This window comes from Ascaphus truei, chromosome 5 (genome assembly GCF_040206685.1).
Source record: "Ascaphus truei isolate aAscTru1 chromosome 5, aAscTru1.hap1, whole genome shotgun sequence".
NCBI classification, from domain to species: domain Eukaryota; kingdom Metazoa; phylum Chordata; class Amphibia; order Anura; family Ascaphidae; genus Ascaphus; species Ascaphus truei.
Window position 1 is genome coordinate 108,725,177 of NC_134487.1, and position 23,397 is coordinate 108,748,573.

Genomic DNA, 23,397 nt, shown 5'->3' on the forward strand with positions numbered 1-23,397 from the left:
AGGAATCTTACTGCAAGTATAAATTATAATGAAAGTCATGAAGGAGGGTAGTATATAGACTAAAAACCTGGATGGGGGGCTAGTGCACAGAAAAATGGATAGAGGCAGGAGAAGAAGCATCCGCAGATGCCTCTCATGAACTCAAAGAAGCCCACAACCTGCTGCCCTACCCGACCCGGTGTCTTTACTGCCCGTCCAGCCGGTCCCAGCTCAGGGAACACTCCAACGGTGTCGTCTCTGGTAAGGAGCTTTTTGTCCGGATAAGTCCCGGCATGCCGTGGGCTCCGGCGCGTCCACACGTTCCAAGGGGCGGCGCTAGAAGCTCACGCTGGGAGGGATGTGAGGCTCACTGGTAATGCAGTAAGATGCCTGAGTGCCCCAGCCAGTGTAGAGAATAGTGAAAATAAAGATGATAGGCGGTCACTGCGAGATGGGAATCAGCCAAACTTGGAATAAAATCAGCTTCATTTAGTCAAAGTGCTGCACATCACAGAGAAAGAAACTCTGACGCGTTTCGTCCCATCATGGAACTTTATCAGAGTGAAGAACTCTCAACACACAGGCACCTTAAGTAGGTAATGGCTACTCCCCCTTTGGAGTACGCGTCAGAGTTTCTTTCTCTGTGATGTGACCTCGACCCGGAGTGGAAGCCTGCTACACTTTGCAGCTACAACCCGAAATGATATTTGCGGCGGCAGTCGCATCACATGAGCTGGTTCAGCTCCGTGACATGTTTTCTCCGTCATCCCCGCCACTCCCTGTATCCCCCCAAACGCCGTGACCCATCTCCTGCAGCCGGGGCACAGATCGTCGGGCTGCTGGAGCACGCGGGGGAGGCGCACAGCGTCCGTAGCAGCCACCCTGAACTTGGCCTAAGATGCATCCCTATTTCAGACGTGAAAATGGGGGGAAAAGGTGCGTCTTTGAATCGAGCAAATACGGTACATTGTGTCTGCATTTTGGAAATAAAATATGTTACAAAAAAAAATTAAATAATTGACAAATATTCATCTTGTAACTTTTTTTTTTTTAAGGTTTTAGTATGGAAAACCAATGTTGACAGATTTAATAGTAAGGAAATTGTGAAAATGCAGCTTAAGAGAACATGTCCTGAAGCACCACCTCATGTGAATGATATTTACCCAAGATCTCCTCACCTCCATACAAGCTGTGGGTATTCCATAGAGGTAAGATTAAGCTTTTATATATGTTTTTTCTTTGTGACTAATATGTTAACTTCAACAGTTACAGTATTTTATAGTCTGTCTACAATAATAATAATAAAGTGTGTGTGTGTGTGTGTTAGATATATATATATATCTATCTATCTATCTATCACACACACACACCCAGACGCACGCGCGGGCACACAGACTTTTTCACAGGTTAAATGTAAGTGATTTGACAACTTAAAAAAAAATATCAGACTATTTTTAGTTTAAAAAGTTTTTAAAAGAACTACACTTTCCATGGTAAACAAATGCTTTGAAGGGCATTTACAGAAACAGGCTGCTCTACTTACCATAAAAATAAGTCTCCTGTCTCTCTTTTTACCACCTAAGGCATGGGACATAGTAAATTCAAGCTCGCTGAGGCGGGCTGAGCCGCGCTGAGCAGATGCACAAACCCCCTGCATCTTTCATCAGCGCGGCTATAGTTTCCCCCTCCGCATGCGTGCTGATGCATGCAGAGGCTCAGAAACTTTGCCGAGACAGGCAAGTTTCAAATTTGCCGCTCGTGGAAACAGAGGAGCGGTCACGTGACCGCTCCCATCCAATGGGAGCGGGGGACTTGCCCCGCCTCCTGACACGCCTCTGCTACGCTTCCGCCCCGCCCCCAGAGCGCGCTCACTGCCTCGCCTGCAAGGACAGAAAAAAACACCATTTTCAGCAGGTGAGGCAGAGCAGGAGCGTGCCTCAGCGAGCTTCTATTTACTATGTCCCAGGCCTAAAATTCCTTTTACTGCTCTCAAACCCACTCTTAAAAATTAATATAATAAAAATAATAAAAAATATACTATTTCTAAAGAGATCAGTTGCTGAAATGTATGTTATGACTTAATTTTGTTCATTTATTTTTGTTCTATAAATTTGAAGTATTCTTGGTCCATACACGATTGCGGGAACAGAAACCTCAATGAAATCATAGTGTATGTGAAGCGGTTATCCAAGTTGAATATTTTGTAGACTAAGCAAATCTATTTATTGACATATAGCCACAACATATTAAAATCTGTATGTTATGTATGCAGGTTGGTTACGTTTGAAATGTACATTGAATAGTAGTTCTAAAAAGTGGTGCTGTATTCATTGTCATGGGCCGCTATAACTGATTGTCAGAAGGGGGTACCAGAATTTGAAAAGAACAAGGGCAAATAAACTGATATGCCACCACTTTTCCTACACTGTTTAAGCCAAAGCCGGAAGGTGGTATTCTGCTTGGTAAATTTGTGCTGAGAGCTATTCTTATTTGTATAGTTGAGGCTCTTACCAGTGGAAGCACTGAGACTTGTAGATGTACGGTGGGATTCATTTCATACTGACCAAGGTAGACGTAGTCGCACAAACTCATAGAGATTATTTTAATCATTTTAATGTCGTATGTGCAACACAGGAACACATTTTCTGAAATCGTTGCATTTTTATGTCTGAGATTGCTTGTATCTTGATACATAGCCCGCTACGTATGCCTTGGTCAGCTTAATAAACATTTGATATGCAATATTTTTTGTCAGATCAATCAATGTTCCTACTTGTTTACGTGTTATCCTTTTTATAGGATTTTTTTTTTCACTGTCCAAAAATCACAAGAAAAGTTTACAAACTGTAATGGGGAAAAATATTTAGTTTAGAAAAGGTTCTAAGAAGCAAATGTGAAAGTTATGAAAGATTATTTGTCATGTTTGTTAACAGGGGTTGCATTTAAATGAAATGGCCTTGCAAAGTTAATCAGTGGACAGTAGGTGGCAGCATTTCTATTTTGTAGTAGAGAATTGTATTTTAGCTTTGTTTATAAAGCATATTTTGCTGTATTCAGTGGTACAGGCTGCACCAATTAGGACTGCAGTGACATGTCTAAAGTGAATGAGGCCTTTTCAAAAGCCGGCAACAATAACCATGTTTAAATATTTAGTTGCCTTCGTTTGTAAGCACTTTTTTTACCCACCATAATTTCTATGTGTTGTTCAAACCTATCACAACTTCACTTTACAAAGTCATTATAACCAGACTCGCATTGATGAGACCAAAAAGGTCGAAATAGTTGTCTGAGTAGCTTTTCTGGCTGTGCTGAAAAGCTGTGTAATGCAGCAGGCATAAGCTCATAGGGGTCCATGTTAAAATGGATTTGGAGCAAAAGTTGACACTGTGTGCTGTCATTTCCCAGAATCCCTAGCTGCAGTGGAAGCATTGTATGCTATCAGATGATGGCGAGAAGCAGGGTTGCAGACCTGTCTGATATGTGAATGTGGTCACAAGTGATATTTTTATTTCCTTTGTAAACATAGTAATCGGAAGTTTCAGGAATTTACTTTGTCTTTTTCTTTGGGCGTGGTGTGATGTGATGTCAGGGTGTTGAGCAACTAATGCCTCCCCCTTTCTCCACTCTTCCTTCTATTGGTTCTTGGGCAGGGAGAGTGTGCCCAGTTAAGGTGACCTCAGCGGGTCATCACTTCAGGGTGTCTGTAAATTGTTTGCAAAAAATGAAAATATAACCAAACTAAAGGTGATACTTTTGCATTAATGATTATCAAGTTTATGGGAGCCAATTACTTTAGTCAATTTGTTTGCAAAAAAAGTTCTCTTTTATGGACCAAGTAAGACAACCTTAATAAGAATAAGCTTCTCGTTCTGAAAGGGGCAGCAATGTAAGAATGCCAAGTTATAAAGTACTGTGTTTTATTGATATTTAGAAATGTATTTACTTTCAATTTCCCCACTTCATGTGTGTTGGAATGTACAAATAAATGTAATGTGTATTTTTCCCCCCATGTTTTATTAAACATGGACTGTAATAAAGGAATATTTAGGATCTGTCCTTGTGTGGTCTCTAGTGCCTTCTCTTATCACTGACTGGTATCGTTCCTTCCATTACTTGTCCTAGTTTTAAAGAATAAAAGTTAATAATGTATGGATGCTGATGTTGTATTTAGCAAGCCCTAGTTTCCAGATCTTGCATTATGTTCACGGGGGAAATAGTGCTCGATGGAGCTCCCTTCTTTGTAGGTATTGAAAAGCCTTTCTCTTGCCTCGCCGCCATTCCTCTTATTCAGCAATGTCTATTTTAATCAACATCCCATCTCTTTGGAAACGTTCATTGCATCTTTTTTGCCTTGTCCGTGTAAAACCTTCTACTTAGTGTTGGATGTCCAGACATTTTTTTCAGCTTTGCGTATTACTAGTCTTGCCTGCACATCTTTAGGCTGCGTCCATAGAAGGACAAGCCGTGCTGAGCCGTGCGGACGCTCCGCGCTGAGCCCCTGCATCCTCAATGAGGATGTCTATAGAGGGGGCTCACGCGAGCGTCCGCAGGCGTGCTGAGGAGTTGGATTTTTCAGCCGACAGCCAAGCTGTTTTTCAGCGCGCTGTCGGCTGAAAACATCCAATCAGCGCGAAGCAGCCGCCACGGCGCAGTGACGTTGACGTCAGTGCATCGCGGGCGATTAGCCCAGCGACGTCACTGCCCCGCCTCCCGATCGCGCCCGCTGGCTCGCCTGCATGTGCATGAAATCGTACAGCTTCAGCAGGCGAGCCGCAGCTTCAGCGCGCCTCAGCACTGCTCCCCCCTCTATGGCCCAACCTTACTCCGTTGTTCATGTCCTGCAGAGACCTGTGCGACAGAATCATTGTCTGATTCTGCTGCCACAATTACTTGAATACAGAGAACTGAGCTGAACCCTATTAAATTTGTTGTTTTTTATTGATTCACTTTACTTTCATTCGTTAGGGACCCATTCACTTTTAATCTAACTTCTGTATTTTTGTAGCTCATTGTGACATTGACTTGATTACTAATGTGGTAGGCGAGTGCATGTAATAGGGGTCTTTCCTCTGAGCCTACGTTTCCCCTCTCTTGGGGGTTCAGCTCAGTTATCTCTCATATATTTCCCTACTGCACCCACCACGTCTTCATGACGGAGGCTGAGCGGGTTTATTTCTTTTTGCCACAATTACAGTCTTGCACCACATAATGCTAAAAAAAACATTGCACCTCCTGTCACATAAATATATATTAAACATTACATATTTATATACTTTTTCTTCTTGGGAATCATGCAGTAGACTTGGTCAACAGCCTGCAAATCCTTTAACTCCAACTCAAGAAATAGTGGCTGTTTCCCCCCTTAAAACCAACCCAAAACAAATGCAAGCAAATTCTTCTGGGGAGCTACTAGCAATAAATACCAAATGCAAAACTCCATTTGTGACTCATCACTGATATGCAACTTTCCAGAGTATATTAAACAAATACGTTCTTCTCACCAGATATGCAGTATTCATCTTTTCTCCCATTTGAGTGCCTGTTCTTCTTTTTTTTTTTTTTTTTTTTTGTGATATTGATCATGAGAGTTGCATGAAGCCCAGATACAAAATAGTGTCACTGAAAAAGCTATTTTGCGAAACGCGTCTGACGAACTTTGGGCATCACAGGCCACCGTATTGAGAAGTTAGAGCCTCATCCAGCTTGGAGGCAGCACTGCGACTGACGCGCATGCGTGAGAGGTAGAGGCGGGAGCTGCGGCAGGGAGATTAGCAAACAGGAGGAACCTGGTCTGTGCACGAGCACCAGGAAACCCCCCTACGGCTGATATACCTCTGCAAAACCATCTCACCAGCTGGAGCAGAACCCACACCGACAGCCAGGAACTCTGGAGGAGGGTCTGTGGAGTCTGGACGCACTTCTTCTCATTGCCATAACTTTTTGGCCGTTTGTATCACCAAGAAGTCTCCCCTATCCCTATTGGAGAACTAGTGTTTAATGTAAGTGTGTTTCTTTTGGAAATATACTTATATGGTTCATTGTCCAACTATCCCTGATTGTGGTCCCTCTGTTCTGTTTATTATGGCATGTGTCCTGGAGCCACAAGTGGAACCACGCGCCGGATGATCCCATTTTCTTTTGTGACTGTTACCTATAGAGGTTGGTGAATCACCTCTAAGAAACTCTGGCAGTAGGACTCCATTTTGTGTGGGACTGAATTTCACTACCTACCTAATACGGTTGGCGCAACTATTCCCTTTTCTTTTAATTGTCAAGGCACCCCTGTAGTGCTCATGATGTCACACTTCTAAGGAGGTTTCCTATTGTTTCTGGTTTTTCATCGTACTGATAGCACAGTGGATGTCTTAGTTTGTCGAGTTAAAAGATTGTATCTTCCTCCTTCAGGCTTACCTCATATAGCTAGTTTACTACATCTTCATTACTTATATGTAGAGGATGTTGGAGGTAGTTGTTCTCATTAATAAGATTAACATAACCAGTAATTATTTGTATAAGCTTCCCACATTCACTATTGTTATCATTGTGCGATTTCATTGCTGTAAGAACCTTTTATTACGGTCAATAAAATGATTACATTTAAATTGAGATAATAGGTCGTCAGTGATACGTAGAAGCAAAAATACTTATTTGTAATGATTGCATTGAATAGGATGGCAGTTGTTTAAAGTATGTTCTGTTGAATCAGTTTGTGCAAGTTCTAGCCTGATTCTTACCTTTTTGTTCCGCAGCTTAATCCGATGTTCGAAGTAGCAGATACGCAGACTTTCAACCCCCCTATTATAGAAGTAGCATCCTACTTTCCTTCAAGTGTACAGGTAAAGTAATATTATGATTGCTACTATATAATAATGACCGTTTTGTAACAGTTGGCTTTAACAATCCACACTGGTGCAAGTCTGAATTCATTACCGTCCACACCTTGCAAAAGTTATTCTTTAATATATGGTCATTGGACATCTCCCTGACTATGAACCAAACAGAAGTACTATCATGATACTGTAGCTCACAGTTACAGACCGGTGTGTAGGCAGCCTTCAGCCAATGGTCTTAGATCCCATAAATGCTGGAACATTAAAGGTGAATGTCCTGAACGAGGGGTTTCTTCCTGTTATAAGTATCGGTTTACGATATTTGGTCGCAGCCATTTTGCCATGACCGAATCTCCACCGGCATTTAGTCGCCACTCGCCGCCGGAACATCTCTCCGCCAGTCGCTACACCTCCAAGGTAAGCCCCTAACCTTACCCCACTCTAAAACCCCAATCCCCCACCCCCTCTAAAAGCCCCTACCCCCCTCTAAAACCACCTACCGCCCTCTAAAACCCCTTACATTAACTTACCTTATTGGCGCAGCGGCCGGCGGCTGAGTGTCTAGCGTTTGCGCAGCAGCGGGTCCGTTGATGGCCAAACACCAATGGAATCTTGGGCTGCGACCAAATGTCCGAATCCGTATGGATCTACAAAAGGAGATTTTCCTTTCACAAATTCTGCTCTTCACATAAAAATTGGAAGACAGATGAGAAGTCTTTCTGAGCATAGCCCCTGGCACACATTTTTCTGTAGATCTGATGCGAGAGAGATCCATAAAGATATATACTCTGGTCAATTGTTTATTTTTATTTAAAGGCAGCAGCAATCCCCAGCATTTTTCGGGCTAGTTATGTGCAAAGTGCGGCATGCAATACTTTTGTTCCGTTAACCAATGTATCAAACGGACCTGTTTGCTTTTACTCATTATTCTAAATAATGACATCTGCATCTTTTTATTAGTTAGAACTCAAAGCGTGTGGAGGCTCCTATTTTCTCACTAAAAAAAACCTGTGGATAACTGGACATCTATAGATGTGCTCAACATAAAACTTTGTACAATGTACGTTTGTGTTGACAATCGATAGCTGCACGTCCTTTTTATCATCTGCTTACTTTAAAGTGGTGTGACAAATTCTAACTTCACATACAAGAACATTCTTAAAATCGGTCAATAAATACTATCCAAATTAATGGAGTAGATTTCGAGATTAAAAAAGCCCAACAGACGTTCTATGAATGGAGTAATAGAGCAGGTAGGATCCTCCAAAAACAGCAAAATGATAGATTCACCCATACCATTAAAAATCTGCAAAACAGCTTGATCTAGGCTTCTAAAAAAATGGCAAATGTCTTTGCAGACTTCTATAAAAAGATTACTAAAAACGGGGTTTGTGTACTAGCTCAAATTTGGTTAAATTCACATAAGGTATTCAGATACATGTCAGACAGTGCACTGAGAGGGTGAGGATAAAACGCAACTTAAAGTGCTATTTCAACCTTAGTCAAAAGCAAAAACAATAATGTGTACATGAATTATTTACAATACCAGTGTACCCGGAGTTCCTGCGCCAAGGAGGACTTTTTTCTTCATACACGTGCACTGAGAGGAATATAAATATTAGCAAAAATGAAAAAAGAAAGCATTGACGATGCACTCCTGAATGACCTTTTTTAAGTGTATTCATTATATAAAAAAAGTATTGCTCTCGCAATGGCTTTGAAATGGGATTGAAACTAAAATATTTCTCTTAAATGACTTGGTCTAATATTATTAGGACTCTTGGTGGTGTGGGTGTGTGTGGTATGTGTGTGTGGTGTGTGTGGTGTGTGTTGAAATTGATCCTATCTTTTTATTGGAAGTTCATTGGGACCTGCATTATACAGTATATAGGAATAATGGATGTGACCCAATTGTAATATGAAGTTCAATGGTTTCTATTTCTAAGAGGTGAATGTGCTCAGAAGTGATATTTTTATTTGCTGTACACTGTTTGGTGTTAGGTTTTTGTCACTTTTTTTTAAATTTATTTTTTACCCGGCATAACTTTTATGTAATGTGTGGTTGAAACCTATCACAACTTCCCATTCAAAGCTTGGATAACCAGCTTCACACTGAAGGTCAAAATAGCTGTCTGTGAGTAGGTATTGCAGGCCATGCACTTCAACACAGGCTGTGCTGAAGCACTATGTAATACGGCAGGCATAAGTTTACAGGGATCCAGGCTAAAATGGACATGAAGTAAAAGGTGACACTGTGAATGTCATTACCCAGAATCCCTGGCTGAAGTGGAAGCATTGTATGCTAAGAGATAATGGTGAAAAATCTGGGTTCGCAGACCTGTCTAAGGCATGTGAATGTGCTCAGCAGTGATATTTGTATTTGCTATTTCTTTATATAATTGCATTTTAAATTTGTATACAAATGTGTTTTTATATAACCAAAAATCAATAGAATTCTACATACTGTTCAAAAAAAATAGTTTGTGAAAAGAGCAATGTGGGATAACTTCTGAGTTGTTTTATTTTTAATCAACAGCATTTCAAATTGTTCTCTTGATTCCATGTCTTGGCACCCTTCTTTTTATTGTCACAGATTATATAATATGTCCAGTTGTAATCTGTTCTAGGGGAGAAGGAACGGCTCAGTAACTCAAAACACTGACTCTGGCACTGAGTTTGAAGCAGGGGAACCTGGTTCAATTCTCCTTGTGACCTTGGGCAAGTCACTTTATCTCCCTGTGCCTCAGGCACCAACCCCCCCCCCCCCCCCATAGATTGTAAAATCTACAGGGCAGGGACTGTGTCTGCAAAATGTCTCTGTAAAGCGCTACGTAAAATTAGCAGCGCTATATGTAGGGTGACCAGATTTTGAAAATGAAAAACCGGGACACAATTTTTCTTTTTTACATTAACAGTTTATTTATTGTATTACACTTATACTTTACTACCATTAGTCCTAGGTGTGTGTGTGTGTGTGTGTGTGTGTGTGTGTGTGTGTGTGTGTGTGTGTGTGTGTGTGTGTGTGTGTGTGTGATATGGCCGCACTAATTGAATAAAAAAGCCAGATGTGAATGACTTCTGTACCCCTTAACCATTGTCAGGACGCCCCCTCTTCACAATTTCTAAAGCAGCAATCCCGCCTGGGATCTTACCTGATCCGCAGTCCCTCAAGGTACTATACTGGAGGGGAGGTGTTCCCTACCTGTCTTCCGATGTCTCCCGCGTGAAACTTGAGTCAGATCTGGAAGAAAGCAGGGTAGGTTACTTCGGTGTAGGTATACGGCAGTTAAGATGAGACAGAGAGGGGGAGGGAGACGGAGGGAGAGGGAGAGGGGGAGGGGGAGACAGGGAGGGAGGGAGACAGGGTGGTTGACTGACACGTGGGTGGGCCCCCTGACTCACCGGGCCCGGGACGCCAACCCCGTCAGACACCCGTTGCCAGCCTTGTCCCCCATTCTCTCTCTACTCCCCCCCCCATTTTTTCTCACCCTCCCCCCATTCTCTCTCCCTTCCCACCCCCATTCTCTCCCTCCCCCATTTTCTCCCTCTCCCCCCCCATTCTCTCTCTGACCTGCACACAGCCACTAATCTACAGACACTCACAGACAGACCAATACACACACACACACACACACACACACACACACACACACACACACACACTGACCACACACACCCCACACACACCCCACACACACACACTGACCACACACACCCCACACACACACACTGACCACACACACCCCACACACACACACACCCCACACACACACACACACACACACACTCACATACACACACACACACACACACACACACACACGAAGTGGAGCAAGAGATGTAGCGCCGGATGAAAGTGACTGGGGGCGGGGGAAAGGCCGACGATCCAACCAGCCAGCAGTGCATCACTACTACCCGCCCCCACGCTCATCTCCCACACCAAGGGGACGGGGGAAGGGAGCACCAGGACAGGAGGCAACCCCCCCCCCCCGTGGCGGCCGCACCCCCGCACCTACCTACTATCACCACGGGCGGGCAGGCAGCCACGGGGACCCGGGGCAGAAGGAGGGATACTGCGTCGCCACCAGTAGAGGAGCGCGAAGAGTATGTGTCACTCGCTCACTAGCAGCAGGCACAGGAAGTGCCGCGAGCGGCTGTGAGCGGGCTCGGGGGGAGGAAGGGGGGGCAGGTGGGGGGAAAGCAGGGAAGAGCCAAAGCCCCGCCCCATGCATCCTCCACCAATCCCCAGCGGTCCGACATATTCAAGTAAGAAACCCAACCCCCTGGCATATGAAAGTACTCACCAGCCGGGCTGCCGCATCTTCGACTTCTCCTCCACACTGCCTCTGCTGCCGGGGGCGGGGCTTAATGCTGGGACGCAGGGGATTGGCCAAGGTAGGAAAATGCCGGGGGGGGCGGGACTTTGTACAATGCCGGGCCACATCCTCCAATCAGCAAGACCAGTTTCTACACAAGCCCAACCCCTGGCATTAAAAAAAAAAATACTTACCAGCCGGGCTGCTGCAGTCTCCTCCGCGCCACCGCAGACTCGCGCACCGGAGCTTACTCGCGCACCGCAGGCGACAATAACAAAAAAACGGGAACACATTGAGGAAAAACCGGGACATTTCCGGGACACACAGGAAACCGGGACAGCTCTCGAAAAACCGGGACTGTCCCGGCAAAAGGGGGACGGGTGGTCACCCTAGCTATACGAGAACAAACTATTATTAATTAATTAGTTATTATGATGGCAAATGAGAATAAGGGGTCTATGTTAACTAGAGTGCTATGGGCTCACAGTGTGACTTGAGACCACTTGATGTTTTTAGAATTATCTTGTCCGTGATTGTTGCAGAACTTTTTAGTGATGACTGTTATTTCACTAATCGTGTCTCTTAGGATGTGTTGTATGACTGACACATAATCTAATATAAAATACTACTGTATATGCACACAATTATTTTCACAATTATTTTCTTTCAATCAACACAGTGCATGTCTGTATTCATTTTCACACACGTCATTGATTCGGTTTGTCGTGTAATGACACCATTATATCTGTAACGTTGGAGAAAATTGAAGGATTGTTAAAAAGCAGCAATACATTGAAAATCCTGTGTTGTTTTTTTTTTTTTTTTTTTTTTTACTATAAATCGGTTTTGTAATATTAGATATTTACTGCATTTTTTTCTTAACACTTTATGCCCTTTTTAAGTAGTTTTAATGTATTACACTTCCTTGGGTTGCTATTGCAACCATTTACAAAAGCACAGCTTTTAAAATGGGCCTTTTGCTATTGTGAACCCTTTCGTATCAATCTTGGGAGAACGGATTTGCCACTTAGATAATTACGTTTCCTTAAAGCTTAGCAACTGCTGCATCTATTAAAACAAACACAATGCAAACTGGATTGCCACTTTAGTTGGCTATTGTTCGATTTATAATAATTTCATTAAACCGGTACACCAATACAGCCATTCCTTTAATGTAACCCTGAAAAACATTCAGAAAAGGACCAGAAACATTTTGTTCTCCGGAGCAAATTAACAATTTCTAATCATTTAGTCCTTATTTAGCAAACTGGATAATTCATAAAAGGGTGAACCGCAAATGACTAATATTCACTGACTGCTATTACCGTTTATTACAAACACCTGAATACCCAATATCATTTAACTTTACAGGTACGTTAAAATATTATTCTGCACATTGTTCCTCTAGTCTACAATTATACAACTCCTCTGGTGCCACAATATGCATTCATTAGGCCCCATATAATTCTTCCTGGATGTATTGATAGCCCTTCCTTTTTGATGGAAAGCAAATGTTAAATTTTCTTGCATGGAAATTGAAAGGATAATAGCTGTTGAAATTATGGTTTTCTTGTATCGTATATCTTTATACAACTGCAGGCTATGTAGCGGAAGTAATGTCTGAATGGCAATGCAGAACGGTCTCAAAACCAATCCCTAATGTTTATGTAAGCAGAGATTTGGAAAGATCTAGTTCAGTGCACATGTAATGTTTATACTTTATTGCTATCCTCGAAACCTGTTATCCCTTCTAATCCAGGCCCATCCGTTGCGCACATTATTCAGCCGATTTGTAGAAACCTGTAGTGGACATGAGCTTATCTAAATTGTGACGTCTTTTTATGCATTACTTCCTGGAGGTGTATGGTATTTAGTTTCTGAACGGATGTATAGAGCTTTTGAAAACCTTTCTTTGACTTCCCTGCACAAATACGCAGTACTTTTGAAACCACTTTTACCTCAACATCGCACACATCTCATCAGTTCCTGTCAATGTGTAAGAGATCTGCAGTGCAGGAGTCACATTAAATATGCCCAAACTGGCTATTCTCTTCTTGGAGGTAACCAGGCACACAGTTGGGAGTTTGGGTGAATTGTCTTGCCATGAACATTTTTAAATACTAATTTTCCACAATGAGATGCTAGACTTGTGGCTTCTTTCCCTGTGATGTTGTTTTTTTTTTTTTACATTTTCCTTCAGGATCTATGTAGTTCACTGAAAGTTCAACTCTTACTGTTTTAATTCAGTCTTTAGAGCTACTCTACCAAATGTGTTGTGCATGGTTTTTGATGCCCTGTACATGCTTAAGTGCTCCAACTGAAACATCCAGTTTAATATCGTAGTTCATGGTTTTTGTTAGGCCGTTTTAGAAGTAGTGTCTTCACCTCCATGCACATGAACGATGGCGCTTCATTGTAAATTCCACAAACAGGCCGCTATAGCTGCTTCCATTTGTTTTCTAAAGTAATCAACACCGTTTCAAATATATTTGGGGTATGCTAAAAAGTAAGACAGACTTGGTTTACTGTGTGCCCATTAAGGACATATTTAGCACAAGAGCACTAATAGTATACACTGCACACGCCAATACATATGGATTTTAATCATGTGCAAGGTCTTCCAATTACCTAGCACGTCAAAATGCCTCAATATCAAACAAAGAAGATGGGAAATGGTTTACCGATTTGTGTTAGAAGCTTGTATTGATGTGCATGGCAGCTACTGTTTCTCTCTTTCCTCCCCCCCCTCCATTTTTCTCAGCAAATATGCACATTGTAATTATTTCTTCAAGATTTAGGCCCATATTTACTAAGTGGTGCTATCCCATAAGACACCGTCTGGTGAAGGGAGACACCTTGCAGCCCAATCAAACGTGTGCTGCAAGGTGACTTTCTGCACTGAAAGGTATGTTCTGGAATAGCACTGCACAGGAAATATAGGCCTTTATCTTCCATGAATCCACAAATGGATTCCAACATTTATAATATCATTCTTATTATAAAGCAAGCCAGATAGGCTGTCAGTTAGCTATATAGCTATAGTACCAAAGTTAGAATCGCAGATAGGGGCCATTACAGGTTGTGTGTGGTGCATACCTGCAGGTAAGAAGAGGACTTTGGGACACAGGAATAGGCTTCTGGGGTTGATACCCCACATAATACTTAGCAGTGCAGCGCCTCCATCTGCTGTAGGCTCCAGGGATATGGAGATGATCTCACACGGTAGAACTTGTACCTCTCCCCCCCCCGTTAGATCACACACCAGGCCGGAGGTATATTGCAAACAAGAACTGTTTATTACTACACACTTTGCAGTAACCAACAGCTTCCCAGCGGTCATCTGCCGGATACAGTCTCCTTAGATCAGCTCTCACTGGAGATGGTCCCTGGACTGTCGCTACAAGCCAAGGGCACCCACAGCCTTCCTAACTCTTCCCCACCTCTCTAGCGGAGGCAGAGGTATAATCACACTCACTCCTCCCCACAGGGAAGAGCACATGGGTAGGCCACAATCTCGGGCTCCCAGACGTGTGACCTGCCTTCCTCAGAGGGAAGGAACAACCTCCAAATTTAGGGCGGTCCTGTCCTTAAGTACAGCCAGAAGGTGGGCACCCCGTTGTTAAAGCTACAACAGGATGTGCCACCCTCTGCTGTCACTCAAGTGCAGTACAAAAGGTGAAGGGGAAAATCCCATAACAACTACTGGCAAGCCTGTTAATACCAGGGTTTACTGCCATCCCATTGGGTAGATTAGTAGCCAGGGGGTACCTCGCTACACTTGCAAACAGGCAATTACAATCAACCTATGAGAAGCTGGACAATATGGATAATTGAGAGATGGTAAAAAGTAGAACAGAAAAAAAAAAAAATTATTGCACCGTAAAATATTAAAAACAACTAATTTGTTTAGATATTTGCAGTTATGCTTTTCTAGTCCCTAAATTGTTGGTACAGTATTTAGTTTTGACATTTGGGGGATGTTTCTTTCCTCATTTATCTCTTTAACAGTAAACAGTAAGCTGTTGTATTTTTTTTTTTTTAATGAAAGCCTCTTTTCAAAATGTACTAAGATCAGAAAATGTTTGTACATGTTGTATAGGTTTTTTTCAGATTGTAGCAATGAGAGAGTGAGGCAGGGAAACTGAAACATACACTTCCGTGTGTCTGTTATTAATAGCGGCAGCGCGAGTATTAGTTTTCTTACAGTTATTCCCATCTAGTTATCTCCTGCTGAAAATACTTCTGTTCAAAGGAACTTCGCTACTGTCATCAGAAGCAAGATCTTTCTCTCATGGGAATCTGTCATGGTTATGGCTTGTCTTTTAGAGATTAATTTAGAGAGTGTATTTCTGCAACACTACTGTTGGCACAGTGCAAATCCCAGATGCGTTTGAACAACCTGCTGTAGTAGTATAATAATCCCTTGTCTATATTCCTTTCACAAATGAAATGTTGCATAATACAGGATAGTTTTGAAAATCAGCCATGTTAAAAAAAAAAAAAAAAAACTATGAAAATAACAGCGCAACATACTTTTTGTTCTTTGATCTTGCATGGATGGTCTTCAATCTTTTTAGGCTCTAGACATTTTGGATTGTGTGTGTTCTTTGAAGAATGAAAGACCATGAACTATTGAAAAATGCAATCACTGATCGGAAAAATATTGGGGGTTTTTTTTGTTTGTTTCTTTTTAACTCGTATGTGCTTTTTGTGGTTACATCTTTTTTTTTTGTATCGGATTTAAAAATGACAGTCGTTAGCGTTTTTGCAAGAATGCGCTGGCAGATTTGTGTAATGAACCCATTCCCTTCCCGCTGGCAACAAAGGAGTCTGTGGTGAAGAACTACTCCAAGGTTATATACCTAATGTGATCACTCTGTTTGTTTTATTCAAGTTTAGGATTTTGGCTTCGGGCTCAGGATGTGGCTATAGGTGAGAGACACTGTTGGCTGTTATTTTGGTTAGGATGTCCACTTTTTTTATTTTATTTAAACGTGACCTCTAAGTAGACAAATACTGAATCTCGAAGATTACATTTTGTTTGCAGAAGCTTTGATCCTATTTGCAGCCTCAAACTTCTTTGATTTGTGGAGTCATTTTTTTTAAATAAAATCACTTTGTTTCCATCTCGTATCCATCTGCTGTGCTGTGTGAGATCTAGGGCACTGGATGCTAAATCTCATTAGCTGCATTGTATCTGCGACTGGGAATCACTAGAAGCCTCAGCAACACTCGGCATGCTGACCTGGTTTGTGTAAACAGGTCTAGAAGGGATGACTCAATTTAGGGTCAGCAACCTGGTTACTGTAGCTGCAGGCAAACATTTCCTTTTTCTTCCGCATTAGTTTAAAAAACTGACAATTGCCTTAAAGCCACAATTCAGTTGCTTTTAAAAAAAAAAAATGTTTTAAAGAAACTGCTGAACAACCAGTTGCTTTTTAAAAAGACAAGGGATGTGGGATATCTTCAGTGACAGCAAATATATAAACATATTGGCAGGGCTATAAAAATATTGCTTTATACCTTCAGAAAAAAGCTGGCCTCTCAGAGGACAAAACACATAAATGGGTGTACCTGTAACTTCACAAAGGAAAAGTGGTAAAGTGTTGTGCTCCTACTTACGAAGGCAGTGTTTTTGTGAAAAACAAAGAAAATGGTGTTTGATTAATAAGCTTTCTGCTACGTTTTCATACGTTCCCTTTATAGTCCTAAAGCGTGTGAGCTGTTTGCTGCCCGTCGCTGATGTTTGGTGATGTTAAAGCTTCTCTATTTCAATCTCAAACTCACCAGCCCTTTTATCCCCTATACCTAATTTTCCAAATCTAACTGTCCATGAAATGTCTGTGAATTGACTGTATAACCTCTGTTCATTTAATGCAACCATGTATTGTTCATGACTCTGTGCCCAGGACATGCTTGAAAACGAGAGGTCACTCTCAATGTATTACTTCCTGGTAAAATAGTTTATAAATAAATTACAAGCAAGTATCCATACACAATGGTCACGTGCGATTTTTGTGATTTGCAGCGTATAAGAACACCCCTGATCAGAGAATAATACTGTGGTTTTTAACCTTTTTATTGTTTAGGAGCCCTATAATTATATTGTGAGATTTTGCAGAACCCCAACACTATCCAATAGCGTGTCTGGGATCAGATTGAGACCTGAAAATTGCAGGGGACCTTGTAGGGATGTCCGGGGAAGCTAAGGGTTCCTATGAAACTCTGTTGAAAATACAGGAATAATATCTTCTATGTGCGGTGTTCTGGCAAGGGATAAGCAGACCCACTGTAGTAACATTATAACAATCCGCTAGATGCATAGTAGGTCAGGGGTGCACAATACTTTTTTGGGGGCTGCGGGCGTATACAGAGGTCCCGTGCTGAGCGCACGAGGCCTCTTTAATTTACTTACTCTGCTTCAGTCCTCGCGTCTCCATGGCAACGCAACGTCATTTGACGCTCATTGCCATGGAGACGCGGCGTCGAATGACGTGGCATGTCACATGACCACGCGGCGTCATTTGACGCTGCAGGGAGCGCAACACCGGAGGAGAGCGGGGGGGAGGGGGGTCGGGGCAGCGCAGGAAGTTTGTGCACCCCTGTAGTAGGTGATGAGGTTGAAAAAAGACATATGCCCATTAAGTTCAAGCTATGTCAAATTTAGACTTATCCTATATTTGTATTTGCAGTATATTGATCTAGAGCAGGGGTGCGCAAACCGGGGGCGCTGGATTGTTCAGGGGGGGCACAGTGGTTGCGGTGACCCCGCGCTCGTCCCCACGGCAATGAAATGCTGGGGGATCATGTGAGGCCTCTGCAACTCTACTTACCGTGATTCAGATGGCTGGTGTGACGCGTCGCTATGCCAACGCGGTGTTAAATTACGCAGCGGGTTCATGTGATGTCACATGTTGTTGCCATGGCAACGCGGCATCAAATTACCCCACTGCGTCATTTGACGCTGACCAAAGAGGTAAGGGGGGTGCGAGTAGTGAAAGGAGCAGGAGTTGGGCGCAGCTTCAAAAGTTTGCGCACCCCTGATCTAGGATAGGGGGGTACAAAATGGGGGGGGGGGGGTGGGTGTGTGAAAGTTTTCCAAAGGAGGCGCCGAATCGAGCCCCGCGCTTAGAGGGCTCGCGCCCTTCCCCACAACATTTAAACCGATTGCCGGGGGAGAGTGCAGGGCCTTTGTAACTGCCTCTTAGCTTCTCTCTAGCTTCTCCTCCTGCATCTTCTGATAACGACAATGCAGTGTCAAATGACAAACGCAGCAGAGATGAGGAGATGCTGGGGGGCATGACGTAAAAAATTTCCACACCCCTGATGTAGAGGAAAGCAAACAAAAAACCCAACTGAAACATTCAACAATGTCTCATAAGGGGAAAAATTAATTCCTTCCAGACTCCAATAATTTGCAATCAGTTTCTCCCTGGATCAACATCCTTCCTATGTTTACTTATTTGCTATAACCACATATTTTTATAACTCTTTGCCCAGGACATACTTGAAAACGAGAGGTAACTCTTGATGTATTACTTCCTGGTAGCTTTTTTTTATAAATAAAATTAAAAAAAAATCCCTTTAGTTTCTAAAAAGATGTCCAAACTTTTTTTTGAAGAAATCTATTGTATTTGCCATCAGTCTCCATGGGTAATGAATTCCACATTTTAACTATCCTTACTGTAAATAATCCTTTCCTTTGTCGCTGGTGAAATCTTCTTTCCTCCAATTTTAAGGGATGACCCTGTGTCCTTTGTACTGCCCTTGGGATGAATAGTTTTTTTGAAAGATTCTTGTGTTGACCCTGAGTATATTTGTAAATAGTTATCATATCACCTCTTAGACGCCTCTTTTCTAATGTAAACAAATCTAATTTGGCTAGACTCGCCTCATAAGTCAGATTTTCCATCCCCTTTATTAATTTCATGGCTGTTCTCTGCACTTTTGTTAGTGCCGTAATGTGTTTTTGTTATGGAGCCTTGCCCAAAACTGTACTTCATATTCAAGGTGTGGTCATACTAGTGCTTTATAAAGTGGCATAATTATGTTTACTTCCTTTCTCTGTTTAATGCAAGATAAGATCTTGTTTGCCTTTGTAGTTATTGCATGACTGTTGGCACTATTGATAGGTGGGCTGTCTACAAGCATTCCTACATCCTTCTCCATCAAGGATTCTCCAACTTTATCCCCATTCAATTTGTAAGTTGCCTGTTTATTTTTGTTTCCCAAATACATACATTTACATTTATCTGTATTAAACATCAGTCATTTACCTCCCCATGTTTCCAGTCTATCCAAGTTCTTCTAGAGAGAAATTACATTCTGCTCTGATTTTACTACTTTACATAATTTAGTGTCATCAGCAAAGATGGAGACTTTGCTCTCTATGCCAACCTCAAGGTAATTAATAAACACGTTTAAAAAGCAGGGGTCCCAGTACTGATCCATGATGTACTCCACTTAGCTTTAGCCCAACCTGAAAAAGTTCCATTTATAACAGCTCTTGGTGCCTATCCTTCGACCCGTTTTTGATCCAGATGCAAATATTTTTACCGAGACCAATTTGCTTTATTTTGTACACTAACCTCTTGTGTGTCACCATATCAAAAACTTTTGTAAAAGCTAAGTAGACCAATCTGATGCAGATGAACTGCATGGCCCTGGTCTAAATTCCTACTTGCCACCTCAAAGAAACGATTAAGGTAAGTTTGGCACGACCTATCCTTCATAAATCCATGCTAACTATTACTAATCATTTTGTTATCCATTAGGTATTCCAGAATATTATGCCGTACTAAACCTTCAAGTTGCTTCTATTGATGTCAGGCTTACAGGTCTGTAATTCCACAGTTGTGATATAGCTCGCTTTTTGAAGTGAAACTTCTTTAGTGGCACCTCATTAGAACTGGGGTAAAAATGGATTGGGGAGACAGAAATCAAACGGATGTGACGTCAGTGCTGGCAGTTGAGGCCGGGCTGTGTTCTGGCTCAGCCAGACCCCAACACTGACATGATCCCAACTGCTTAAAAAATCAGATGCGGCGGCGCCGCTCCCCCCACACGGCCGCAGACATGGCGCCGCTCCAAACGGCCGCAATTCCCCGGGCTGTCTGTCCCAGCTGCGACATACGCGGCGGCGATAGCCGCCGGCGCCACTCCTAACGGCCGCAATTTCCCCCAGGTGGAGATGGGCACGGGCGGCATCCGGGGCAGCGGGAACCAGGCCCGCTCTCTGTCCCAGCCGCATGCTCTGCCGGGCTGGAGACCCTGCCGGGCTAGAGTGGAGACTCAGACAGAGCCCCCCTGCGCATGCGCTGCTGTGCTCAATCGAGTACAGGCAGCAAGGGGAGCTGTTCAGCTACCGCCAAGCTCTGCGCTGCCTGCGCCGCACATGCGCAGTAGTCATGGCGACGTTGCCGGACGCCACACATGCGCAGAAGTGGCTGGCAGCGTCGCCGTTCCCCCCCCCCCCCCACGCTCCTAACGCCCATTGACAGCTGCGCCATTCCGCCCTCCACTGACGCGGGCGTTCGCGGGCCCCCTATGTATGCGTGTGTGTGAATGTGTCAGTGTTCAGTGTATGTGTGTCTGTCAGTGTGTGTGTATGTGTCAGTCAGTCTGTGTGTGTATGCGTGTGTGGGTATGCGTGTGTGTGTGTGTCAGTCAGTCAGTGTGTGGGTGTGTGTGTGTCAGTCAGTGTATGTGTGTCAGTCAGTGTGTGTGTCCTGCTGCAGCCAGGGGCCGGGTGTAACATTGCGCACCACCTGCCCCCCCCCCCCCTTCCGAAATTCTGCGCACCCCTCCCCCCTGGGGGGGGACATGCGCCCGGCACGGGCATGAGTGACCGCGGGCGAGGTTACCCGCCCATTGTAAACTGACTGACACGCATACACTGACTGACACGCATACACACACACACACACACACACTGACTGACACACATACACACGAGGAATTCACACTTAGTGCAAATAGCTAATACAGGGGATGTGTGCCGAGCACGTGCATTATAAGTCAAATGTATTTGCGTTTTGTCAATGAAATTGTATTTTGATTTTTAATTAAAACATCACCAATACAAATACAATTTCTGTAACAAAAGTCAAAGAAGTTTCACTTAGGCCTTGCCCCCGCTGCATGCTGCAGCGTCCGCTGTGGCGGACGCTGCGCTCACCAGAGCCCTCCCCGCAACGGCGCCGGGCCCGCTGCGAGGGGGGGCCGCAGCGCTCGCGCGAGAGCTACTCCTGCTCTCAATAGAATTGAGAGCAGGAACTCGCGTCGAGCGGCTAGGCACGCCCCCCGGCGGTTCAGCCAATGAGGGCGAACCTGCCGGGTGACGTCATGGCCGCGCCCCCGTCACTCCTCCGGCACGCCCCCCCCCGGTCTCTGCTCCTGCAGTGAGCTGCAGACCGGGGAATCGCCGGAACGTGCAGCCGAAAGCGCGGGCGCGCATTAGAGCGCCGTGACCGGGGACTTAGCCTTACTATGTGCGTGCACAGCACACAAAGCTTTTTTTTAATATAGGTACCATGTCTGCTTTACACCAATCTTGCGGTACTGAGCATGTGGAAATGGAGTCCTTGAATATCAAATGTAATGGTTTGGCTATTACTGAACTTGGCTCCTTAAGAACTCTTGGGTACATGCCATCGGGGCCAGGTGCCTTATTTAATTTAATTATATCAAGCCGTCTTTGCACTTCTTCACTTAACCAATTGTTTGTTAATATAGAGGCTTCCTCCTTTCGCACTATTTTTGCAATTGACCCCTCCCTGGTAAATGCCAAGGCAAATAATTTATTTAATACCTTTGCTTGTTCCTTATTGTCAATAATTTGCCTGCCCATCTCACACTGAAAGAGTCTGATGTTGGGTTTTTTTTGTTACGGTATTTAAATAACTTTTTAGGGTTGATCTTTCTATTTCGTTCCTTTTTTTTTTTTAAAATTTCAATTTTTGCTAATTTGATTGCCCATTTGCAACTTTTGTTATATTCCTTATTTATGATTATGATGCCTCTGTCCCTTCTGACTTTAATAATAATAATAGCATGTTCTTGTATAGCGCTGCTAGTTTTACGTAGCGCTTTACAGAGACATTTTGTAGGCACAGGTCCCTGCCCCGTGGAGTTTACAATCTATGTTTTTGGTGCCTGAGGCACAGGGCAATAAAGTGTCTTGCCCAAGGTCACAAGGAGCCGATACCGGGAATTCCCCTACTTCAAACTCTGTGCCAGTCAGTGTAAAGTCTTTGAATCTTTATAAAAAGGTGTTTGATAATGTATTTCAAATAAGACCATGTTATGTTTCCCAAATATTCCCTGGCTTGAATATTTGTTATTGCATCTACATTGTTTGATATTACCAAATCCTGTAATGCCCCTCCCCTGGTCGGTTCCTAAAAATATGGGGTCGTGTAATTGACTTTTAGCAATGAGAAAACCTGTTTCCTTTTTGTTGTAATGCTAATTTCATTGCTCCAGTCTATGTTGGGATAATTAAAATCACCCATTATGAAACCATGACCTAGTTTTGATGCCTTCTCCATTTGCAAAAGCATGCTGGTTTCTACAGTCTAACAGATATGTGGTGGTTTATAGGATATTCCTACTAACATTTTCTTTGTACTTTTACCACCACTGCTAATTTCTATCCACAAAGTTCCTACATTTGTATAATTCCCTTCATACACATCTTCCCTTTAGAATAATTTTTAAATCCAATTTAACATATAAACCTACTCCACCTCCTCTTCTCAATCCCTCTGAAAAGGGGAATAACGCTCTAAATTAGCTGCACAGTAATGAGTTTCATCCCACCATGTTTCTGCAATGCCTATTATATCATACTGCTCCCTTGTAACTATGAATTTTAGCTTCCCTATTTTATCGGTCAGGCTTCTTGCATTATCAAACATGCATTTAAGGTTTTTACCAGTCTGTGCTGCTCCTACCTTCCTACTGCAATTGGATTTAGTCTTTAGATATTTATTTTTTATTATTATCTGTATTTAATATGGTTGTCTCCCTGCTTGGCAAACTCCCACTTCCCCCAACTCCACCCCAATGGCATGTAGCTATTTCCCCATTCCTATCTATTCCGTCTAGTCCATTACCTCCTTGCTTGTCCCTCCCTCTTCCTTCCTAGATTAAAATCTCCTCCAACCTTCTTAACATCCTGGTCTCTAGCACAGACGATCCCTCTTCGTTGATGTGCAATCCATCTCTACCAAAAAGATAGCGCCGCTCAGAAAAGGATTCTCAGTGCTCTA

At 43.1% G+C, this 23,397-nt stretch overlaps 1 protein-coding gene across 5 annotated transcripts in view; it reads left to right on the plus strand.

Moving 5' to 3' along the window:
- Positions 1 to 23,397, plus strand: part of POC1B (POC1 centriolar protein B) — a 99,841-nt gene that overhangs the window by 26,742 nt on the left and 49,702 nt on the right. For all 5 annotated transcript variants that reach the window (XM_075600456.1, XM_075600459.1, XM_075600457.1 and 2 more), the window contains 2 exons: positions 1,035 to 1,187; positions 6,729 to 6,815. In XM_075600456.1, coding sequence (XP_075456571.1) covers positions 1,035 to 1,187; positions 6,729 to 6,815 — 240 coding nt within the window. The remainder of the gene's footprint in view (positions 1 to 1,034; positions 1,188 to 6,728; positions 6,816 to 23,397) is intronic.